This window comes from Oncorhynchus gorbuscha, unplaced genomic scaffold, assembly GCF_021184085.1.
Source record: "Oncorhynchus gorbuscha isolate QuinsamMale2020 ecotype Even-year unplaced genomic scaffold, OgorEven_v1.0 Un_scaffold_1110, whole genome shotgun sequence".
NCBI lineage: Eukaryota > Metazoa > Chordata > Actinopteri > Salmoniformes > Salmonidae > Oncorhynchus > Oncorhynchus gorbuscha.
The window spans coordinates 37,501-57,944 of record NW_025745988.1 but is presented as its reverse complement, the minus strand read 5'-3'; the positions used below and the strand labels follow the sequence as shown (position 1 = coordinate 57,944).

The 20,444-nt window shown below is 45.5% G+C and overlaps 1 protein-coding gene across 1 annotated transcript in view; it reads left to right on the top strand.

Moving 5' to 3' along the window:
* Nucleotides 1-20,444, top strand: part of LOC124021430 (ankyrin-3-like) — a gene marked incomplete at its 3' end in the record, with an annotated part of 137,611 nt that overhangs the window by 81,828 nt on the left and 35,339 nt on the right. The window contains exons 7-13 of the mRNA XM_046336618.1: nt 2,214-2,237; nt 7,127-7,225; nt 9,928-10,026; nt 11,786-11,884; nt 11,958-12,155; nt 12,356-12,377; nt 14,064-14,161. Of these exons, the coding sequence (XP_046192574.1) occupies nt 2,214-2,237; nt 7,127-7,225; nt 9,928-10,026; nt 11,786-11,884; nt 11,958-12,155; nt 12,356-12,377; nt 14,064-14,161 (639 nt within the window). The remainder of the gene's footprint in view (nt 1-2,213; nt 2,238-7,126; nt 7,226-9,927; nt 10,027-11,785; nt 11,885-11,957; nt 12,156-12,355; nt 12,378-14,063; nt 14,162-20,444) is intronic.

Genomic DNA, 20,444 nt, shown 5'->3' with positions numbered 1-20,444 from the left:
CAGAACTAACCTGCTCCAGGGCAGGCTAACTCAGGGCTAACTCCACTATCCTGAATTCAGAACTAACCTGCTCCAGGGCAGGCTAACTCAGGGCTAACTCCACTATCCTGCATTCAGAACTAACCTGCTCCAGGGCAGGCTAACTCAGGGCTAACTCCACTATCCTGAATTCAGAACTAACCTGCTCCAGGGCAGGCTAACTTAGGGCTAACCTGCTCCAGGGCAGGCTAACTTAGGGCTAACTCCATTTATCCTGAATGAAGTGTCTGAGCTAAATCAGAGTCCCTCCTTCTCGCAAAGATTGCATCATCAGCCCCTTCATTTGAGGAAGAAAACAATATAAAATCAATCAAATGTATTTATAAAGCCCTTCTTACATCGGCTGATATCTCAAAGTGCTGTACAGAAACCCAGCCTAAAACCCCAAACAGGAAGCAATGCAGATGTAGAAGCACGGTGGCTAGGAAAAACTCCCTAGAAAGGCCAAAACCTAGGAAGAAACCTAGAGAGGAACCAGGCTATGTGGGGTGGCCAGTCCTCTTCTGGCTGTGCCGGGTGGAGATTATAACAGAACATGGCCAAGATGTTCAAATGTTCATAGATGACCAGCATGGTCAGATAATAATAATAATAATCACAGTGGTTGTAGAGGGTGCAACAGGTCAGCACCTCAGGAGTAAATGTTTTTTTTAAATATTAAAATACCTATCACACTATTTAGTAATTTATTTTGATTTATTCATATAACCTTTATTTAGGCAAGTCAATTAAGCACAAATTGTTATTTACAATGACAGCCTACCGGGGAACAGCGGGTTAACTACCATGTTCAGGGGCAGAACGACAGATTTTTACCTTGTCAGCTTGGTGATTCAATCCAGCAACGTTTTGGTTAGTGGCCCAACACTCTAACCACTAGGCTACCTGCTGGTTAGTGGCCCAACACTCTAACCACTAGGCTACCTACTGGTTAGTGGCCCAACACTCTAATCACTAGGCTACCTGCTGGTTAGTGGCCCAACACTCTAATCACTAGGCTACCTGCTGGTTAGTGGCCCAACACTCTAACCACTGACTACCTGCCACCCCTGAATGACTGAATGCATTTGTAACTTTTGTATGACACATACAGTGATTGTGTTTTGTCCTATATTTATATTGTTTTTATTTTTAATCCCAGGCCTCCGACCCCGCAGAAGGCCTTTTGCCTTTGGTAGGCCGTCATTGTAAATAACAATTTGTGCTTAATTGACTTGCCTAGTTAAATTATGGTTAAATAAAATAAACACATTTACGATACAATTATTTTATTGATAGGAGTGGGATAAAAGGTGCTCAGTCATTAACGATAAGTAATGAAATAAAGACGCCTCTTCTGAAAGCCTATTTCACACCATAGAATGAAAACCTGTCACTCACCCATGGATTGATGTTTCAGCATCGTCTCAATGAAGAGTTCTGCGTTCGACTCTCCATGTGTGACATGCACACGTAGTTACAAGCCTGAAGAGTTCTGCGTTCGACTCTCCATGTGTGACATGCACACGTAGTTACAAGCCTGAAGAGTTCTGCGTTCGACTCTCCATGTGTGACATGCACACGTAAGCAAGCCTGAAGAGTTCTGCGTTCGACTCTCCATGTGTGACATGCACACGTAGTTACAAGCCTGAAGAGTTCTGCGTTCGACTCTCCATGTGTGACATGCACACGTAGTTACAAGCCTGAAGAGTTCTGCGTTCGACTCTCCATGTGTGACATGCACACGTAGTTACAAGCCTGCTACAGTTAGCAGCAGGCGGACAAGCAATATCCACCGTCGAAGCACGACCTAGAACGTGAAGCTAACTGAAGCTGGTTAGCTTTAGAAAACCCTGAGTAGATATAGCTTTCTTCATAGGATACCACCTCACTGTGGTTGTTGTAGATGTAGTTATTGTGAACTTGAAGGTGCAGAGTTCTGATGTTACTGTTATAGTATAATTTGACTCTGTAGATGTTCTATAATATCAGTATGATGACAAAAGTAGTACCCTGTGTTACTGTGTTCATGTCTGTGGTGTTAATGTTGTGTATCTGACTGTTATCCTGACTGTTATGTTGTTATCGTGACTCTTCCCACCATCGTACAGCATGGTGCAGCCATAGTGTCGTTGTGATGCACTAACCTCCCATTCTCTCCTCTCTTCACCTCTCGCTGGTGTTGCTCTCCCTAGATGATGGTGAATAGGACCACAGAGGTATATTTGGATCTCCTCTACACACTCAACACTCACAGCCCACCACCTCACACCCTGCTGCTAACTTCTGCTGCCTCATCTCTCCTCCCTGTTCCTGCATTGCTTCTTCTGTTATTTTATTTACTGTCTGTCTTGATGCTTTCCAGAAGGGACTAGAAAGTAGCATGACCTCTGACCTCGATGTACTGACAACATGGACTGAGGGTCTCTACAGCTGAGGGGCTGGCTTCCTTTATCCAGTCTCATAAAACCCTTAAGAACTTGGTTAGCATGATGTTAGAGTTGGTTAACATGATGTTAGAGCTGGTTAGCATAATGTTAGAGTTAGTTAGAGCTGGTTAGCATGATGTTAGAGTTGGTTAACATGATGTTAGAGCTGGTTAGCATAATGTTAGAGTTAGTTAGAGCTGGTTAGCATAATGTTAGAGTTGGTTAACACTTGGAGCGCCAATGGCCACTGACATTTAATTTTGTCAATAAAAGATATCCCCTCTCCAAAAAAAGCAACATCAAATAAAATGTTACATGTCACATACACTTGTTTAGCAGATGTTATTGCGGGTGTAGCGTAATGCTTGTGTTTCTAGCTCCAACAGTGCAGTAATATCTAACAAGTAATATCTAACAATACACACAATCTATAGTAAAGGAATGAAATTAAGAATATTTACATATTTGGACGAGCCATGTCAGAGCTGCATAGACTAAGATACAGTAGAATAGAATACAGTATATACATATGAGATGAGTAATGCATAGACTAAGATACAGTAGAATAGAATACAGTATATACATATGAGATGAGTAATACATAGACTAAGATACAGTAGAATAGAATACAGTATATACATATGAGATGAGTAATACATAGACTAAGATACAGTAGAATAGGATAGAATACAGTATATACATATGAGATGAGTAATACATAGACTAAGATACAGTAGAATAGACTACAGTATGTACATATGAGATGAGTAATACATAGACTAAGATACAGTAGAATAGAATACAGTATGTACATATGAGATGAGTAATACATAGACTAAGATACAGTAGAATAGAATACAGTATATACATATGAGATGAGTAATACATAGACTAAGATACAGTAGAATAGGATAGAATACAGTATATACATATGAGATGAGTAATACATAGACTAAGATACAGTAAAATAGGATAGAATACAGTATATACATATGAGATGAGTAATGCAACATATGTAAACATTATTAAAGTGACTAGTGTTCCATGATTTCTAGTCTATGTATATAGGCAGCAGCCTCTAATGTGCTAGTGATGGCTATTGAACAGTCTGATGGCCATGAGATAGAAGCTGTTTTGTTAGTTTTTTCGGTCTCAGCTTTGATGCACCTGTACTGACCTCGCCTTCTGGATGATAGCAGGGTGAACAGGCAGTGGCTCAGGTGGTTGTTGTCCTTGATGATCTTTTTGGCCTTCCTGTGACATCGGGTGCTGTAGGTGTCCTGGAGGGCAGGTATCTTGCCCCGGTGATGCGCTGGGAAGGCCGCACCACCCTCTGGAGAGCCCTGTGGTTGCAGGCGGTACAGTTGCCATACCAGGCGGTGATACAGCCTGACAGGATGCTCTCAATTGTGCATCTGTAAAATTTTGTGAGGATTTTAGGTGCCAAGCCACATTTCTTCAGCCTCCTGAAGTTGAAGAGGCGCTGTTGCACCTTCTTCACCATACAGTCTGTGTGGGTGGACCATTTCAGTTTGTCAGTGATGTGTACGCCGAGGAACTTAAAACTTTCCACCTTGTCCACTGCAGTCCCGTCGATGTGGATAGGGGGCTGCTCCCTCTGCTGTTTCCTGAAGTCCATGATCAGCCGCTTTGTTTTGTGGATGTTTGGTGGGAGGTTGTTTTCCTGACACCACACTCCGAGTGAACTCACCTCCTCTCTGTAGGCTGTCTTGTCATTGTTGGTAATTAGGCCTACTACTGTTGTGTCGTCTGCAAACTTGATGATTGAGTTGGAGGCGTGCGTGGCCACGCAGTCATGGGTGTACAGGGAGTACAGGTGGGGATTGAGCATGCATCCTTGTGGGGCTCCTGTGTTGAGGATCAGCGATGAGGAGGTGTTGTTTCCTACATTCACCAGCTGGGGGCAGCCTGTCAGTAAGTCCAGGACCCAGTTGCACAGGGCAGGGTTCAGACCCAGGGCCTTGAGCTTAATGATGAACTTGGAGGGTACTATGGTGTTGAATGCTGAGCTGTAGTCAATGAACAGCATTCTTACATAGATATTCCTTTTGTCCAGATGGGATAGGGCAGTGTGCAGGCGATTGTATCGTCTGTGGATCTATTGGGGTGGTAAGCTAATTGAAGTGGGTCTAGGGTGTCAGGTAAGGTAAAGGTGATATGATCCTTGACTAATCTCTCAAATCACTTCATGATGACAGAAGGTGGTGGACATCTTGAAGCATATGGGGACAACAGACTGGGATAGGGAGAGATTGAATATGTCTGTAACACTCCAGCCAGCTGGTCTGCGCATGCTTTGAGGACGTGGCTAGGGATGCCGTCTGGGCCGGCAGCCATGCGAGTGTTAACACGCATGGCTTAAATGTCTTACTCACGTTGGCCACGGAGAATGAGAGCCCACAGTTCTTGGTAGTGGGCCGTGTCAGTCGCACTGTGTTATCCTCAAAGCGGGCGAAGAAGGTGTTTAGCTTGTCTCGGAAGCAAGACGTCAGTGTCCGCGATGTGTCTGGTTTTCCTGTGATTGTCTGTAGACCCTGCCACATACGTCTCATGTCTGAGCCGTTGAAATGAGACTCCACTTTGTCTCTATACTGACGTTTTGCCTGTTTGATTGCCTTACGGAGGAAATAACTACACTGTTTTTATTCGGCCATATTCCCAGGCACCTTGTCATGATTAAATGCGATGGTTCGCGCTTTCAGTTCTCCTCTCCTCTAAAACAAGGCCAGGGTAAGCGCTAGTTAGAGTTTGTTAGCATGATGTTAGAGCTGGTTAACATGATGTTAGACCTGGTTAACATGATGTTAGAGCTGGTTAGAGCTGGTTAACATGATGTTAGACCTGGTTAACGTGATGGTAGAGCTGGTTAGCATAATGTTAGAGTTAGTTAGAGCTGGTTAACATGATGTTAGAGCTGGTTAGAGCTGGTTAACATGATGTTAGAGTTGGTTTGAGCTGGTTAACATGATGTCAGAGTTGGTTAGAGCTGGTTAACATGAGGTTAGAGTTGGTTAGCGTGGTGTTAGAGTTGGTTAACGTGATGTTAGAGTTGGTTAGCGTGATGTTAGAGTTGGTTAACATGATGTTAGAGTTGGTTAGAGCTGGTTAACATGATGTTAGAGTTGGTTAGCGTGATGTTAAGAGTTGGTTAGCGTGATGTTAAGAGTTGTTTACCGTGATGTTAGAGTTGGTTAGCGTGATGTTAGAGTTGGTTAGCGTGATGTTAGAGTTGGTTAACATGATGTTAGAGTTGGCTAGAGCTGGTTAACATGATGTTAGAGCTGGTTAGAGCTGGTTAACATGATGTTAGAGTTGGTTAGCGTGATGTTAGAGTTGGTTAGCGTGATGTTAGAGTTGTTTACCGTGATGTTAGAGTTGGTTAGTGTGATGTTAGAGCTGGTTAGAGCTGGTTAACATGATGTTAGAGTTGTTTACCGTGATGTTAGAGTTGGTTACCGTGATGTTAGAGTTGGTTAGTGTGATGTTAGAGTTGGTCCAATGCCGCTCTGACAAATCCTGTATGTATATATGCTTAATCCATTCCTGACTTAGATTTTGAGAATATGATATTACTTGTTAGATATTACTGCACTGTCGCTCTAGAAGCACAAGCATTTCACTACACCTGCAATAACATCTGTATGTGGCCAATAAAATTAGACTTGATTTGGTTAGCATGATGTTAGAGTTGGTTAGCATGATGTTAGAGTTGGTTAACATGATGTTAGAGTTGGTTAACATGATGTTAGAGTTGGTTAGCCATGATTGTAGAGTTGGTTAACATGATGTTAGAGTTGAATAGAGTTGGTTAGCATGATGTTAGAGTTGATTAGCATGATGTTAGAGTTGGTTAACATGATGCTAGAGTTGGTTAGCATGATGTTAGAGTTGGTTAGCCACGATGTTAGAGTTGGGGATGGTGATGATGCAGTAAGTCTGTCTCCTGGCCTCTGTGTCAGCACCACAGGCTGAGTTCTGTGATGAAGTACTGTAAGACACCATTAGACCCCAGGAAGACTAGCGGTTGCCAAGGTGCCAGCTAATGTGGATCCAAATAAAGAATAAAGGAAGCTATCCTCCAGCAGCAGAGACCCAGTCCACTAGTCCCTCTCAGTGGGTGTCTCTGCCTTAACATCCCCAGGCTTGTGCATGACTCTAACCCAGGCAGGAGAACTCTAACCCAGGCACCCTGAGGCAGGCAGGTGTCGGTCAGCAGAAAGCCCTAGTGATGGCTGCAGCATCAACAGTCCTCTACTCTAAATGTGTGTATGCTGCTTTTTCTGTTCCCCAACAGCGAACACAGCTAACAGGCCTACTGTAGATCACAGTTCCACCCAGCACTACTGGAGTGTATAGTCAAGTACAACATCTGCTTCAGACAACTTGAAGTTCACAACTGATGAACTAAAACTCTATGGAGGAACCATAGACTAGTGGTCGTTTCTACCATATTTCATATACCAGTCATTTACTTTAAAATCAGTGAAGGGAAGTGAACAAGCGCACACTTTGGGAGGAAGTAGATCATTGGGCTGTAGGAAGGGTCTGCAGTGTGTCTGATCAAAGAGCAGTCCCATCTGGCTATGACGGTGTGAGAGGCTGCTCTGATTGGTCGTGTTGTGACTGAGTGCTGATGTCATGATGTGTCTGTTTTCTAGAGTGGCTTTACTCCGCTGCACATTGCTGCTCACTACGGCAACATCAACGTGGCAACGCTCCTCCTCAACCGCGGCGCTGCCGTGGACTTCAAGGCCAGGGTAAGACTCCTCTAAAACTAGGCCAGGGTAAGACTCCTCTAAAGCAAGGACCAGGGTAAGACTCCTCTAAAACTAGGCCAGGGTAAGACTCCTCTAAAGCAAGGACCAGGGTAAGACTCCTCTAAAACTAGGCCAGGGTAAGACTCCTCTAAAACTAGGCCAGGGTAAGACTCATCTAAAACAAGACCAGGGTAAGACTCCTCTAAAACAAGGCCAGGGTAAGACTCCTCTAAAACAAGGCCAGGGTAAGACTCCTCTAAAACTAGGCCAGGGTAAGACTCATCTAAAACAAGACCAGGGTAAGACTCCTCTAAAACTAGGCCAGGGCAAGACTCCTCTAAAGCAAGGCCAGGGTAAGACTCCTCTAAATACAAGGCCAGGTTAAGACTCCTCTAAAACAAGGCCAGGTTAAGACTCCTCTAAAACAAGGCCAGGGTAAGACTCCTCTACAACAAGGCCAGGATAAGACTCCTCTAAAGCAAGACCAGGGTAAGACTCCTCTAAAACAAGACCAGGGTAAGACTCCTCTAAAACAAGGCCAGGGTAAGACTCCTCCATAACAAGACCAGGGTTGGTAAGTCTCCTCTAAACAAGGCCAGGGTACGACTCCTCTAAAACAAGATCAGGGTAAGACTCCTCTAAAACAAGGCCAGGGTAAGCCTCCTCTAAAGCAAGGCCAGGGTAAGACTCCTCTAAAACAAGGCCAGGGTTGGTAAGTCTCCTCTAAACAAGGCCAGGGTAAGACTCCTCTAAAACAAGATCAGGGTAAGACTCCTCTAAAACAAGGCCAGGGTAAGACTCCTCTAAATCAAGGCCAGGGTAAGACTCCTCTAAAACTAGGCCAGGGTAAGACTCCTCTAAAGCAAGGCCAGGGTAAGACTCCTCTTAAACAAGGCCAGGGTAAGACTCCTCTAAAGCAAGGCCAGGGTAAGACTCCTCTAAAACAAGGCCAGGGTAAGACTCCTCTAAAACAAGGCCAGGGTAAGACTTCACTAAAACAAGGCCAGGGTAAGACTCCTCTAAAACAAGGCCAGGCTATGTGGGGTGGCTAGTCCTCTTCTGGCTGTGCCGGGTGGAGATTATAACAGAACATGGCCAAGATTTTAAAATGTTCATAAATGACCAACATGGTCTAATAATAATAAGGCAGAACAGTTGAAACTGGAGCAGCAGCACGGCCAGGTGGACTGGGGACAGCAAGGAGTCATAATGTCAGGTAGTCCTGAGGCATGGTCCTAGGGCTCAGGTCCTCCGAGAGAGAGAAAGAAAGAGAGAATTTGAGAGAGCACACTTAAATTCACACAGGACACCGAATAGGACAGGAGAAGTACTCCAGATATAACAAACTGACCCTAGCCCCCCGACACATAAACTACTGCAGCATAAATACTGGAGGCTGAGACAGGAGGGGTCAGGAGACACTCTAAAACAAGACCAGTATAGGTAAGACTCCTCTAAAACAAGACCAGTATAGGTAAGACTCCTCTAAAACAAGGCCAGGGTAAGAGTCCTCTAAAAGAAGACCAGGGTAAGACTCATCAGGCCGAATGTGCAGGGTAGTACCCAATAGCCCCTGCAGATATCATTCTACAGCTGCTGGAGTCAGTCTGCACTCCCCCTGCCAAGGCCCTTACACATGGACACACCCTGCCAAGGCTCTCAGTCGGTCATATCCCTGCACTATGAAATATGAGCCTATAGATGCTTATAGATGCACATCATGCATTTACTCTGTCATAGCATGTGATTTGAGCTGGTTTGAGCTGATATATGAATACCATTAGCTGTCACTAGAGGGAGGTGTTCTTCAGCCCAGTACCACAGACTACCTCAGACCTGACTGTCCTGCAGACACAGTTTACTAACCCCAGTACCACAGACTACCTCAGACCTGACTGTCCTGCAGACACAGTTCACTAACCCCAGTACCACAGACTACCTCAGACCTGACTGTCCTGCAGACACAATTGACAGTGATACTGTACTTTAGGTTGTGTTAAGGGTATCTTCATAGGGTGTAGCTGTTTACAATACACTCAGAACATACCACTGATAACCTGCTGTTAGTGTCATTCAAAGTGCTGCATGTGTGGGTATTGTCTTAATGTCTAATCTGATGGGAATAATGACTATACTGTATGTGTGGGTATTATCTTAATGTCTAATCTGATGGAAATAATGACTATACTGTATGTGTGGGTATTGTCTTAATGTCTAATCTGATGGGAATAATGACTATACTGTATGTGTGGGTATTGTCTTAATGTCTAATCTGATGGGAATAATGACTATACTGTATGTGTGGGTATTGTCTTAATGTCTAATCTGATGGGAATAATGACTATACTGCATGTGTGGGTATTGTCTTAATGTCTAATCTGATGGGAATAATGACTATACTGTATGTGTGGGTATTGTCTAAATGTCTAATCTGATGGAAATAATGACTATACTGTATGTGTGGGTATTGTCTTAATGTCTAATCTGATGGGAATAATGACTATACTGTATGTGTGGGTATTGTCTTAATGTCTAATCTGATGGGAATAATGACTATACTGCATGTGTGGGTATTGTCTTAATGTCTAATCTGATGGAAATAATGACTTTACTGTATGTGTGGGTATTATCTTAATGTCTAATCTGATGGAAATAATGACTGTACTGTATTTATGACTTGATGTTGTGTCTCCCCTTCTCAGAATGACATCACACCGCTGCATGTGGCTTCTAAGAGAGGGAATGGCAACATGGTGAAAGTTCTGCTGGAGAGGGGAGGCACGATAGACGCCAGGACTAAGGTTAGATATACACTGTACTACATTATACAATGGGTGGGTCTAATCCTGAATGCTGATTGGTTAAATCAGCATTCCAGCCGGCGTCTATTCCACAAGTTACCACCGGCTAAATCTATGACATTAAAATGCCTATTTACTCTCTTCCATCTGACTGCACAATCCACAGTCTCATCAGCCCAGCCAGGCAATTTATAACCTTTATCTCCACTATAAAAAGCATCTAGACATTATCTCACATTTCTTTTAGACTAACATTTAGTTTTAACAGCGGAGATTTGTATAAACCTTGCTGTCTGTCACTCCGACATTTTCAACATTGTTTCTATATTCATATTAGATCTCCAGCTGTCCCATAGTAATGTGTCGGGTGTCGGGACGAGACAGACAGGCAGGCAGAGTTTCTCAGACAGTCCAAATCATGAATCAGCTTGTATACTTTTTATGGATATATACAAAGAAATGTCCATTAAAAGGTTAATATAAGCTAAACGAAGTGCAGATAGTTTGTAGTCTTTCCAGCTTCAGTTTGAAGTGATTGTGTTAGCTGTGTTGTTGGCTCCTCTGAACAACGAGTGAGCAGTCCTGACGAGTGACCACATTTCCTACGCCTGGCAAAATCGTACCTCATTAGCTCATCGTTATGGATGTATCCAAATAAATGTCACTAGAAAACAACTTGAGCAAATGAAAATGCGGCTACTTTGCTGTTATTCTGGCTGTACTTTTTGACGTGATGGTAATTTAGCCGTAGTTGGCTAGCTAGCAAGCAAGGGATAAAGATGTTGCCAGCCAGAATGGCAATGGAACATTCATCACTTTAGAAGTGTCTTTGTGTTTCCAAGTCACTAAATCTTCATCAGCGCCAATTGAGAATGCACTGAGTACAACGCTCAGTCGGACCTCATAGAACTTTCCACGATGTAGTGACGCAACGTGAAACCTGTGAATTCTTACAGTCGGACCTCATAGAACTTCCCATGATGTAGTGACGCAACGTGAAACCTGTGAATTCTTACAGTCGGACCTCATAGAACTTCCCATGATGTAGTGACGCAACGTGAAACCTGTGAATTCTTACAGTCGGACCTCATAGAACTTCCCATGATGTAGTGACGCAACGTGAAACCTGTGAATTCTTACAGTCGGACCTCATAGAACTTCCCATGATGTAGTGACGCAACGTGAAACCTGTGAATTCTTACAGTCGGACCTCATTATGACATAAAGCCCTGTATGGAAGCTGCTCTTCTCTAGTATTGTCTCAGTCCCAGATGTAACATGGTTGTTTTGACAATAGAAATAGCAATACTACTGTAAATGATTCATGTTTATTGTCCTACAGGAGGACTGGACCATGGTCAGATTCATGTTTATTGTCCTACGGGAGGACTGGTCTGTGGTCAGATTCATGTTTATTGCCCTACGGGAGGACTGGTCTGTGGTCAGATTCATGTTTATTGTCCTACGGGAGGACTGGTCTGTGGTCAGATTCATGTTTATTGCCCTACGGGAGGACTGGTCTGTGGTCAGATTCATGTTTATTGTCCTACGGGAGGACTGGTCTGTGGTCAGATTCATGTTTATTGTCTGCTAAATGACTTAAATGTAAATGTAAATGTAAATGTCCTACAGGAAGTCAATCTAGCTCACACACAACATACACAAAACATCTAGAAAGCCCAGCAGGAAAGAACCAATAGTCAGAGATCCAGTAAGTAACCTGTGTAATGCCCTACTTCCCCTTAACCTTTGACCCCAGGACGGTCTGACCCCTCTCCACTGTGGCGCCAGGAGCGGACATGAACAGGTGCTGGAGATGCTGCTAGACAGAGGAGCTCCCATCCTGTCCAAAACTAAGGTACAGTAACTATGACAATGTCTTTCTCTCTGTCCCTGTCCCCCCTCTAAACTGTCTGTCTGTCCCCCTCCAGAACGGTCTGTCTCCCCTCCACATGGCCACCCAGGGGGACCATCTGAACTGTGTTCAGCTCCTGCTACACCACGAGGTTCCTGTTGATGATGTCACCAACGACTATCTGACGGCCTTGCATGTCGCCGCCCACTGCGGACACTACAAGGTCGCCAAGGTCATTGTGGACAAGAAGGCCAATCCCAACGCTAAAGCACTGGTAAGCATCAGTCACACTGTGTATTTAAAATCGCTGTTAGATGTTAGCTTAGCTTAAGCTTAGCATTATTTTAATAATAAGTTAGCATTAACTTTAGCAGTAGCTACTCTTCCTGGGATCCACACTAAATTGGAAACACAGAAGAGTGACATGGGAACAGTAACATCACTTCCTGTTGTATATCATTCTGCCTCATCCAGTCCACAGCCTCTGAGGCTGACAGTAAAGTGTGTTGGCTGGCTGCAGGGTTAGGGCTAGGGTTTATGGCATCAGGCAGCCACTAGTATACTGGTATGGTGTTTAGTCATTGGAACAGAATGACTGAAGTGTAGAGAGAAAAAGGAAGAAGTAAAGAGGGAACTGAAGAAATAACACACGGTGCCAAACCTCAAAGCAGCCAGAGGCCAGTTACTGTAACTCCACATGTTTATCTGGTTAGTATCTGGTTAGCTGTGTGTTTACCAGGCTGGTTAGCTGTGTGTTAACTAGGCTGGTTAGCTGTGTGTTAACCAGGCTGGTTAGCTGTGTGTTTACCAGGCTGGTTAGCTGTGTGTTAACCAGGCTGGTTAGCTGTGTGTTAACCAGGCTGGTTAGCTGTGTGTTAACCAGGTAGGACATCTGTAGAGTTGTGTTGTGTGTTAACCAGCCAGGACATCTGTAGAGTTGTGTTGTGTGTTAACCAGCCAGGACATCTGTAGAGTTGTGTTGTGTGTTAACCAGCCAGGACATCTGTAGAGTTGTGTTGTGTGTTAAACAGCCAGGACATCTGTAGAGTTGTGTTGTGTGTTAACCAGCCAGGACATCTGTAGAGTTGTGTTGTGTGTTAACCAGCCAGGACATCTGTAGAGTTGTGTTGAGTGTTAACCAGCCAGGACATCTGTAGAGTTGTGTTGTGTGTTAACCAGCCAGGACATCTGTAGAGTTGTGTTGTGTGTTAACCAGCCAGGACATCTGTAGAGTTGTGTTGTGTGTTAACCAGCCAGGACATCTGTAGAGTTGTGTTGTGTGTTAACCAGCCAGGACATCTGTAGAGTTGTGCTGTGTGTTAACCAGCCAGGACATCTGTAGAGTTGTGTTGTGTGTTAACCAGCCAGGACATCTGTAGAGTTGTGTTGTGTGTTAAACAGCCAGGACATCTGTAGAGTTGTGTTGTGTGTTAAACAGCCAGGACATCTGTAGAGTTGTGCTGTGTGTTAAACAGCCAGGACATCTGTAGAGTTGTGTTGTGTGTTAACCAGCCAGGACATCTGTAGAGTTGTGTTGTGTGTTAAACAGCCAGGACATCTGTAGAGTTGTGTTGTGTGTTAAACAGCCAGGACATCTGTAGAGTTGTGCTGTGTGTTAACCAGCCAGGACATCTGTAGAGTTGTGTTGTGTGTTAACCAGCCAGGACATCTGTAGAGTTGTGCTGTGTGTTAACCAGCCAGGACATCTGTAGAGTTGTGCTGTGTGTTAACCAGCCAGGACATCTGTAGAGTTGTGTTGTGTGTTAACCAGCCAGGACATCTGTAGAGTTGTGTTGTGTGTTAACCAGCCAGGACATCTGTAGAGTTGTGTTGTGTGTTAAACAGCCAGGACATCTGTAGAGTTGTGTTGTGTGTTAAACAGCCAGGACATCTGTAGAGTTGTGTTGTGTGTTAACCAGCCAGGACATCTGTAGAGTTGTGTTGTGTGTTAACCAGCCAGGACATCTGTAGAGTTGTGTTGTGTGTTAACCAGCCAGGACATCTGTAGAGTTGTGTTGTGTGTTAACCAGCCAGGACATCTGTAGAGTTGTGTTGTGTGTTAACCAGCCAGGACATCTGTAGAGTTGTGTTGTGTGTTAACCAGCCAGGACATCTGTAGAGTTGTGTTGTGTGTTAAACAGCCAGGACATCTGTAGAGTTGTGTTGTGTGTTTTTCTTTTAGAATGGTTTCATCTGCTCCACATCGCCTGCAAGAAGAACAGAATCAAAGTGATGGAACTGCTGCTGAAACACGGAGCATCTATACAGGCAGTGACCGAGGTAGGAACTGAAACACGGAGCGTCTATACAGGCAGTGACCGAGGTAGGAACTGACACGGAGCATCTATACAGGCAGTGACCGAGGTAGGAACTGAAACACGGAGCGTCTATACAGGCAGTGACCGAGGTAGGAACTGACACACGGAGCGTCTATACAGGCAGTGACCGAGGTAGGAACTGAAACACGGAGCATCTATACAGGCAGTGACCGAGGTAGGAACTGAAACACGGAGCGTCTATACAGGCAGTGACCGAGGTAGGAACTGAAACACGGAGCATCCATACAGGCAGTGACCGAGGTAGGAATTGACACGGAGCGTCTATACAGGCAGTGACTGAGGTAGGAACTGACACACGGAGCGTCTATACAGGCAGTGACCGAGGTAGGAACTGAAACACGGAGCGTCTATACAGGCAGTGACCGAGGTAGGAACTGACACACGGAGCGTCTATACAGGCAGTGACCGAGGTAGGAACTGAAACACGGAGCATCTATACAGGCAGTGACCGAGGTAGGAACTGAAACACGGAGCGTCTATACAGGCAGTGACCGAGGTAGGAACTGAAACACGGAGCGTCTATACAGGCAGTGACCGAGGTAGGAACTGAAACACGGAGCATCCATACAGGCAGTGACCGAGGTAGGAACTGACACGGAGCGTCTATACAGGCAGTGACCGAGGTAGGAACTGAAACACGGAGCGTCTATACAGGCAGTGACTGAGGTAGGAACTGACACGGAGCGTCTATACAGGCAGTGACCGAGGTAGGATCTGACACGGAGCGTCTATACAGGCAGTGACCGAGGTAGGACCTGACACGGAGCGTCCATACAGGCAGTGACCGAGGTAGGAACTGACACGGAGCGTCTATACAGGCAGTGACCGAGGTAGGAACTGAAACACGGAGCGTCTATACAGGCAGTGACCGAGGTAGGAACTGACACGGAGCATCTATACAGGCAGTGACTGAGGTAGGAACTGAAACACGGAGCGTCTATACAGGCAGTGACCGAGGTAGGAACTGAAACACGGAGCGTCTATACAGGCAGTGACCGAGGTAGGAACTGACACGGAGCGTCTATACAGGCAGTGACCGAGGTAGGAACTGAAACACGGAGCGTCTATACAGGCAGTGACCGAGGTAGGAACTGACACGGAGCATCTATACAGGCAGTGACCGAGGTAGGAACTGACACGGAGCGTCTATACAGGCAGTGACCGAGGTAGGAACTGAAACACGGAGCGTCTATACAGGCAGTGACCGAGGTAGGAACTGACACGGAGCGTCTATACAGGCAGTGACCGAGGTAGGAACTGAAACACGGAGCGTCTATACAGGCAGTGACCGAGGTAGGAACTGAAACACGGAGCGTCTATACAGGCAGTGACCGAGGTAGGAACTTCAGAAGACCTACAGAGGACCTACTAACTAACATGTTGTCTTCTGACTGACTGTGTCTATCTGTTCAACCATTCTAGAGTGGATCTCTGTTCTGTGGTGGTTGTGCTTGATAGGTGTACATGGACACTAAGTGGATCTCTGTTCTGGTGTGTTTGTCTTTGATAGGTGGACATGGACACTAAGTAGATCTCTGTTCTGTGGTGTTTGTCTTTGATAGGTGGACATGGACACTAAGTGGATCTCTATTCTGGTGTTTTTTGTCTTTGATAGGTGAACATGGACACTAAGTAGATCTCTGTTCTGTGGTGTTTGTCTTTAATAGGTGGACATGGACACTAAGTGGATCTCTGTTCTGTGGTGTTTGTCTTTGATAGGTGGACATGGATAGGATAAAGTAATCCTTCTCACCCCCCTTAAAAGATTTAGATGCACTATTGTAAAGTGGCTGTTCCACTGGATGTCATAAGGTGAATGCACCAATTTGTAAGTCGCTCTGGATAAGAGCATCTGTAAATCACTTAAATGTAATGTAAATGACAATAAGTGGATCTCTGTTCTGTGGTGTTTGTCTTTGATAGGTGGACATGGACACTAAGTGGATCTCTGTTCTGTGGTGTTTGTCTTTGATAGGTGGACATGGACACTAAGTGGATCTCTGTTCTGTGTTGTTTGTCTTTGATGGGTGGACATGGACACTAAGTGGATCTCTGTTCTGGGGTGTTTGTCTTTGATAGGTGGACATGGACACTAAGTGGATCTCTGTTCTGTGGTGTTTGTCTTTGATAGGTGGACATGGTCACTAAGTGGATCTCTGTTCTGTGGTGTTTGTCTTTGATGGGTGGACATGGACACTAAGTGGATCTCTGTTCTGGGGTGTTTGTCTTTGATAGGTGGACATGGACACTAAGTGGATCTCTGTTCTGTGGTGTTTGTCTTTGATAGGTGGACATGGACACTAAGTGGATCTCTGTTCTGGGGTGTTTGTCTTTGATAGGTGGACATGGACACTAAGTGGATCTCTGTTCTGTGGTGTTTGTCTTTGATAGGTGGACATGGACACTTCCGGCGCCGACTGAGATGGCCGCCTCGCTTCGCGTTCCTAGGAAACTATGCAGTTTTTTGTTTTTTTACGTGTTATTTCTTACATTAGTACCCCAGGTCATCTTAGGTTTCATTACATACAGTCGAGAAGAACTACTGAATATAAGATCAGCGTCAACTCACCATCAGTACGACCAAGAATATGTTTTCAGTGATCCTGTGTTCTGCCTTACAAACAGGACAACGGAATGGATCGCATGCAGCGACCCAAGGAAACGACTCCGAAAAAGAGGGAAACGCGGCGGTGTTCTGGTCAGACTCCGAAAAAGGGCACATCGCGCACCACTTCCCAGTATTCTTCTTGCCAATGTCCAGTCTCTCGACAACAAGGTTGATGAAATCCGAGCAAGGGTGGCATTCCAGAGGGATATCAGAGACTGCAACGTTCTCTGCTTTACGGAGACATGGCTTACTAGGAAAACGCTATCCAGGGCGGTACAGCCAACGGGTTTCTCCACGCATCGCGCCGACAGAAACAAACATCTCTCTGGTAAGAAGAGTGGAGGGGGCGTATGCCTCATGACTAACGGGACATGGTGTGATGAAGGAAACATACAGGAACTCAAATCCTTCTGTTCACCTGATTTAGAATTCCTCACAATCAAATGTAGACCGCATTATCTTCCAAGAGAATTCTCTTCGATTATAATCACAGCCGTATATATCCCCCCCAAGCAGACACATCGATGGCTCTGAACGAACTTTATTTAACTCTTTGCAAACTGGAAAACATTTATCCGGAGGCTGCATTCATTGTAGCTGGGGATTTTAACAAAGCCAATCTGAAAACAAGACTCCCTAAATTTTATCAGCATATCGATTGCGCAACCAGGGGTGGTAAAACCTTGGATCACTGTTACTCTAACTTCCGCGACGCATATAAGGCCCTGCCCCGCCCCCTTTCGGAAAAGCTGACCACGACTCCATTTTGCTGATCCCTGCCTACAGGCAGAAATTAAAACAAGAGGCTCCCACGCTGAGGTCTGTCCAACGCTGGTCAGACCAAGCTGACTCTTCCAAGACTGCTTCCATCACGTGGACTGGGACATGTTTCGTATTGGTCAGATGGGAATATTGACAATACGCTGATTCGGTGTGCGAGTTCATTAGAACGTGCGTCGAAGATGTCGTTCCCATAGCAACGATAAAAACATTCCCTAACCAGAAACCGTGGATTGATGGCAGCATTCGCGTGAAACTGAAAGCGCGAACCACTGCTTTTAATCAGGGCAAGGTGTCTGGCAACATGACTGAATACAAACAGTGCAGCTATTCCCTCCGTAAGGCTATCAAACAAGCTAAGCGTCAGTACAGAGACAAAGTGGAATCTCAATTCAATGGCTCAGACACAAGAGGCATGTGGCAGGGTCTACAGTCAATCACGGACTACAAGATGAAATCCAGCCCAGTCACGGACCAGGATGTCTTGCTCCCAGGCAGACTAAATAACTTTTTGCCCGCTTTGAGGACAATACAGTGCCACTGACACGGCCTGCAACGGAAACATGCAGTCTCTCCTTCACTGCAGCCGAGGTGATTAAGACATTTAAACGTGTTAACCCTCGCAAGGCTGCAGGCCCAGACGGCATCCCCAGCCGCGCCCTCCGAGCATGCGCAGACCAGCTGGCCGGTGTGTTTACGGACATATTCAATCAATCCCTATACCAGTCTGCTGTTCCCACATGCTTCAAGAGGGCCACCATTGTTCCTGTTCCCAAGAAAGCCAAGGTAACTGAGCTAAACGACTACCGCCCGTAGCACTCACTTCCGTCATCATGAAGTGCTTTGAGAGACTAGTCAAGGACCATATCACCTCCACCCTACCTGACACCCTAGACCCACTCCAATTTGCTTACCGCCCAAATAGGTCCACAGACGATGCAATCTCAACCACACTGCACACTGCCCTAACCCACCTGGACAAGAGGAATACCTATGTGAGAATGCTGTTCATCGACTACAGCTCGGCATTCAACACCATAGTACCCTCCAAGCTCGTCATCAAGCTCGAGACCCTGGGTCTCGACCCCGCCCTGTGCAACTGGGTACTGGACTTCCTGACGGGCCGCCCCCAGGTGGTGAGGGTAGGCAACAACATCTCCTCCCCGCTGATCCTCAACACGGGGCCCCACAAGGGTGCGTTCTGAGCCCTCTCCTGTACTCCCTGTTCACCCACGACTGCGTGGCCACGCACGCCTCCAACTCAATCATCAAGTTTGCGGACGACACAACAGTGGTAGGCTTGATTACCAACAACGGAGACGGCCTACAGGGAGGAGGTGAGGGCCCTTGGAGTGTGGTGTCAGGAAAATAACCTCACACTCAACGTCAACAAAACTAAGGAGATGATTGTGGACTTCAGGAAACAGCAGAGGGAACACCCCCTATCCACATCGATGGAACAGTAGTGGAGAGGGTAGCTAGTTTTAAGTTCCTCGGCATACACATCACAGACAAACTGAATTGGTCCACTCACACTGACAGCGTCGTGAAGAAGGCGCAGCAGCGCCTATTCAACCTCAGGAGGCTGAAGAAATTCGGCTTGTCACCAAAAGCACTCACAAACTTCTACAGATGCACAATCGAGAGCATCCTGGCGGGCTGTATCACCGCCTGGTACGGCAACTGCTCCGCCCTCAACCGTAAGGCTCTCCAGAGGGTAGTGAGGACTGCACAACGCATCACCGGGGGCAAACTACCTGCCCTCCAGGACACCTACACCACCCGTTGTTACAGGAAGGCCATAAAGATCATCAAGGACATCAACCACCCGAACCACTGCCTGTTCACCCCGCTATCATCCAGAAGGCGAGGTCAGTACAGGTGCATCAAAGCTGGGACCGAGAGACTGAAAAACAGCTTCTATCTCAAGGCCATCAGACTGTTAAATAGCCACCACTAACATTGAGTGGCTGCTGCCAACACACTGTCATTGACACTGACCCAACTCCAGCCATTTTAATAATGGGAATTGATGGGAAATGATGTAAATATATCACTAGCCACTTTAAACAATGCTACCTTATATAATGTTACTTACCCTACATTATTCATCTCATATACATATGTATATACTGTACTCTACAACATCGACTGCATCCTTATGTAACACATGTATCACTAGCCACTTTAACTATGCCACTTTGTTTACTTTGTCTACATACTCATCTCATATGTATATACTGTACTCGATACCATCTACTGTATGCTGCTCTGTACCATCACTCATTCATATATCCTTATGTACATGTTCCTTATCCCCTTACACTGTGTATAAGACAGTAGTTTTGGAATTGTTAGTTAGATTACTTGTTGGTTATCACTGCATTGTCGGAACTAGAAGCACAAGCATTTCGCTACACTCGCATTAACATCTGCTAACCATGTGTATGTGACAAATAAAATTTGATTTGATTTGATTTAAGTGGATCTCTGTTCTGTGGTGTTTGTCTTTGATAGGTGGACATGGACACTAAGTGGATCTCTGTTCTGTGGTGTTTGTCTTTGATAGGTGGACATGGACACTAAGTGGATCTCTGTTCTGGGGTGTTGATAGGTGGACATGGACACTAAGTGGATCTCTGTTCTGGGGTGTTGATAGGTGGACATGGACACTGAGTTCTGGTGATTGGAGTTGTTTGCTACAGACTGTTTGCAGTGGTTTTTGAAGTGAAGTATCTGAGTTAGCTGAGGTTCTGTGTTAGGAGTTTTATCTGGACATGACACATGTTGCTGACAGGGTCTTGAGGAGGAAGGCTTGGTGCTGGTCAGAGGGGCT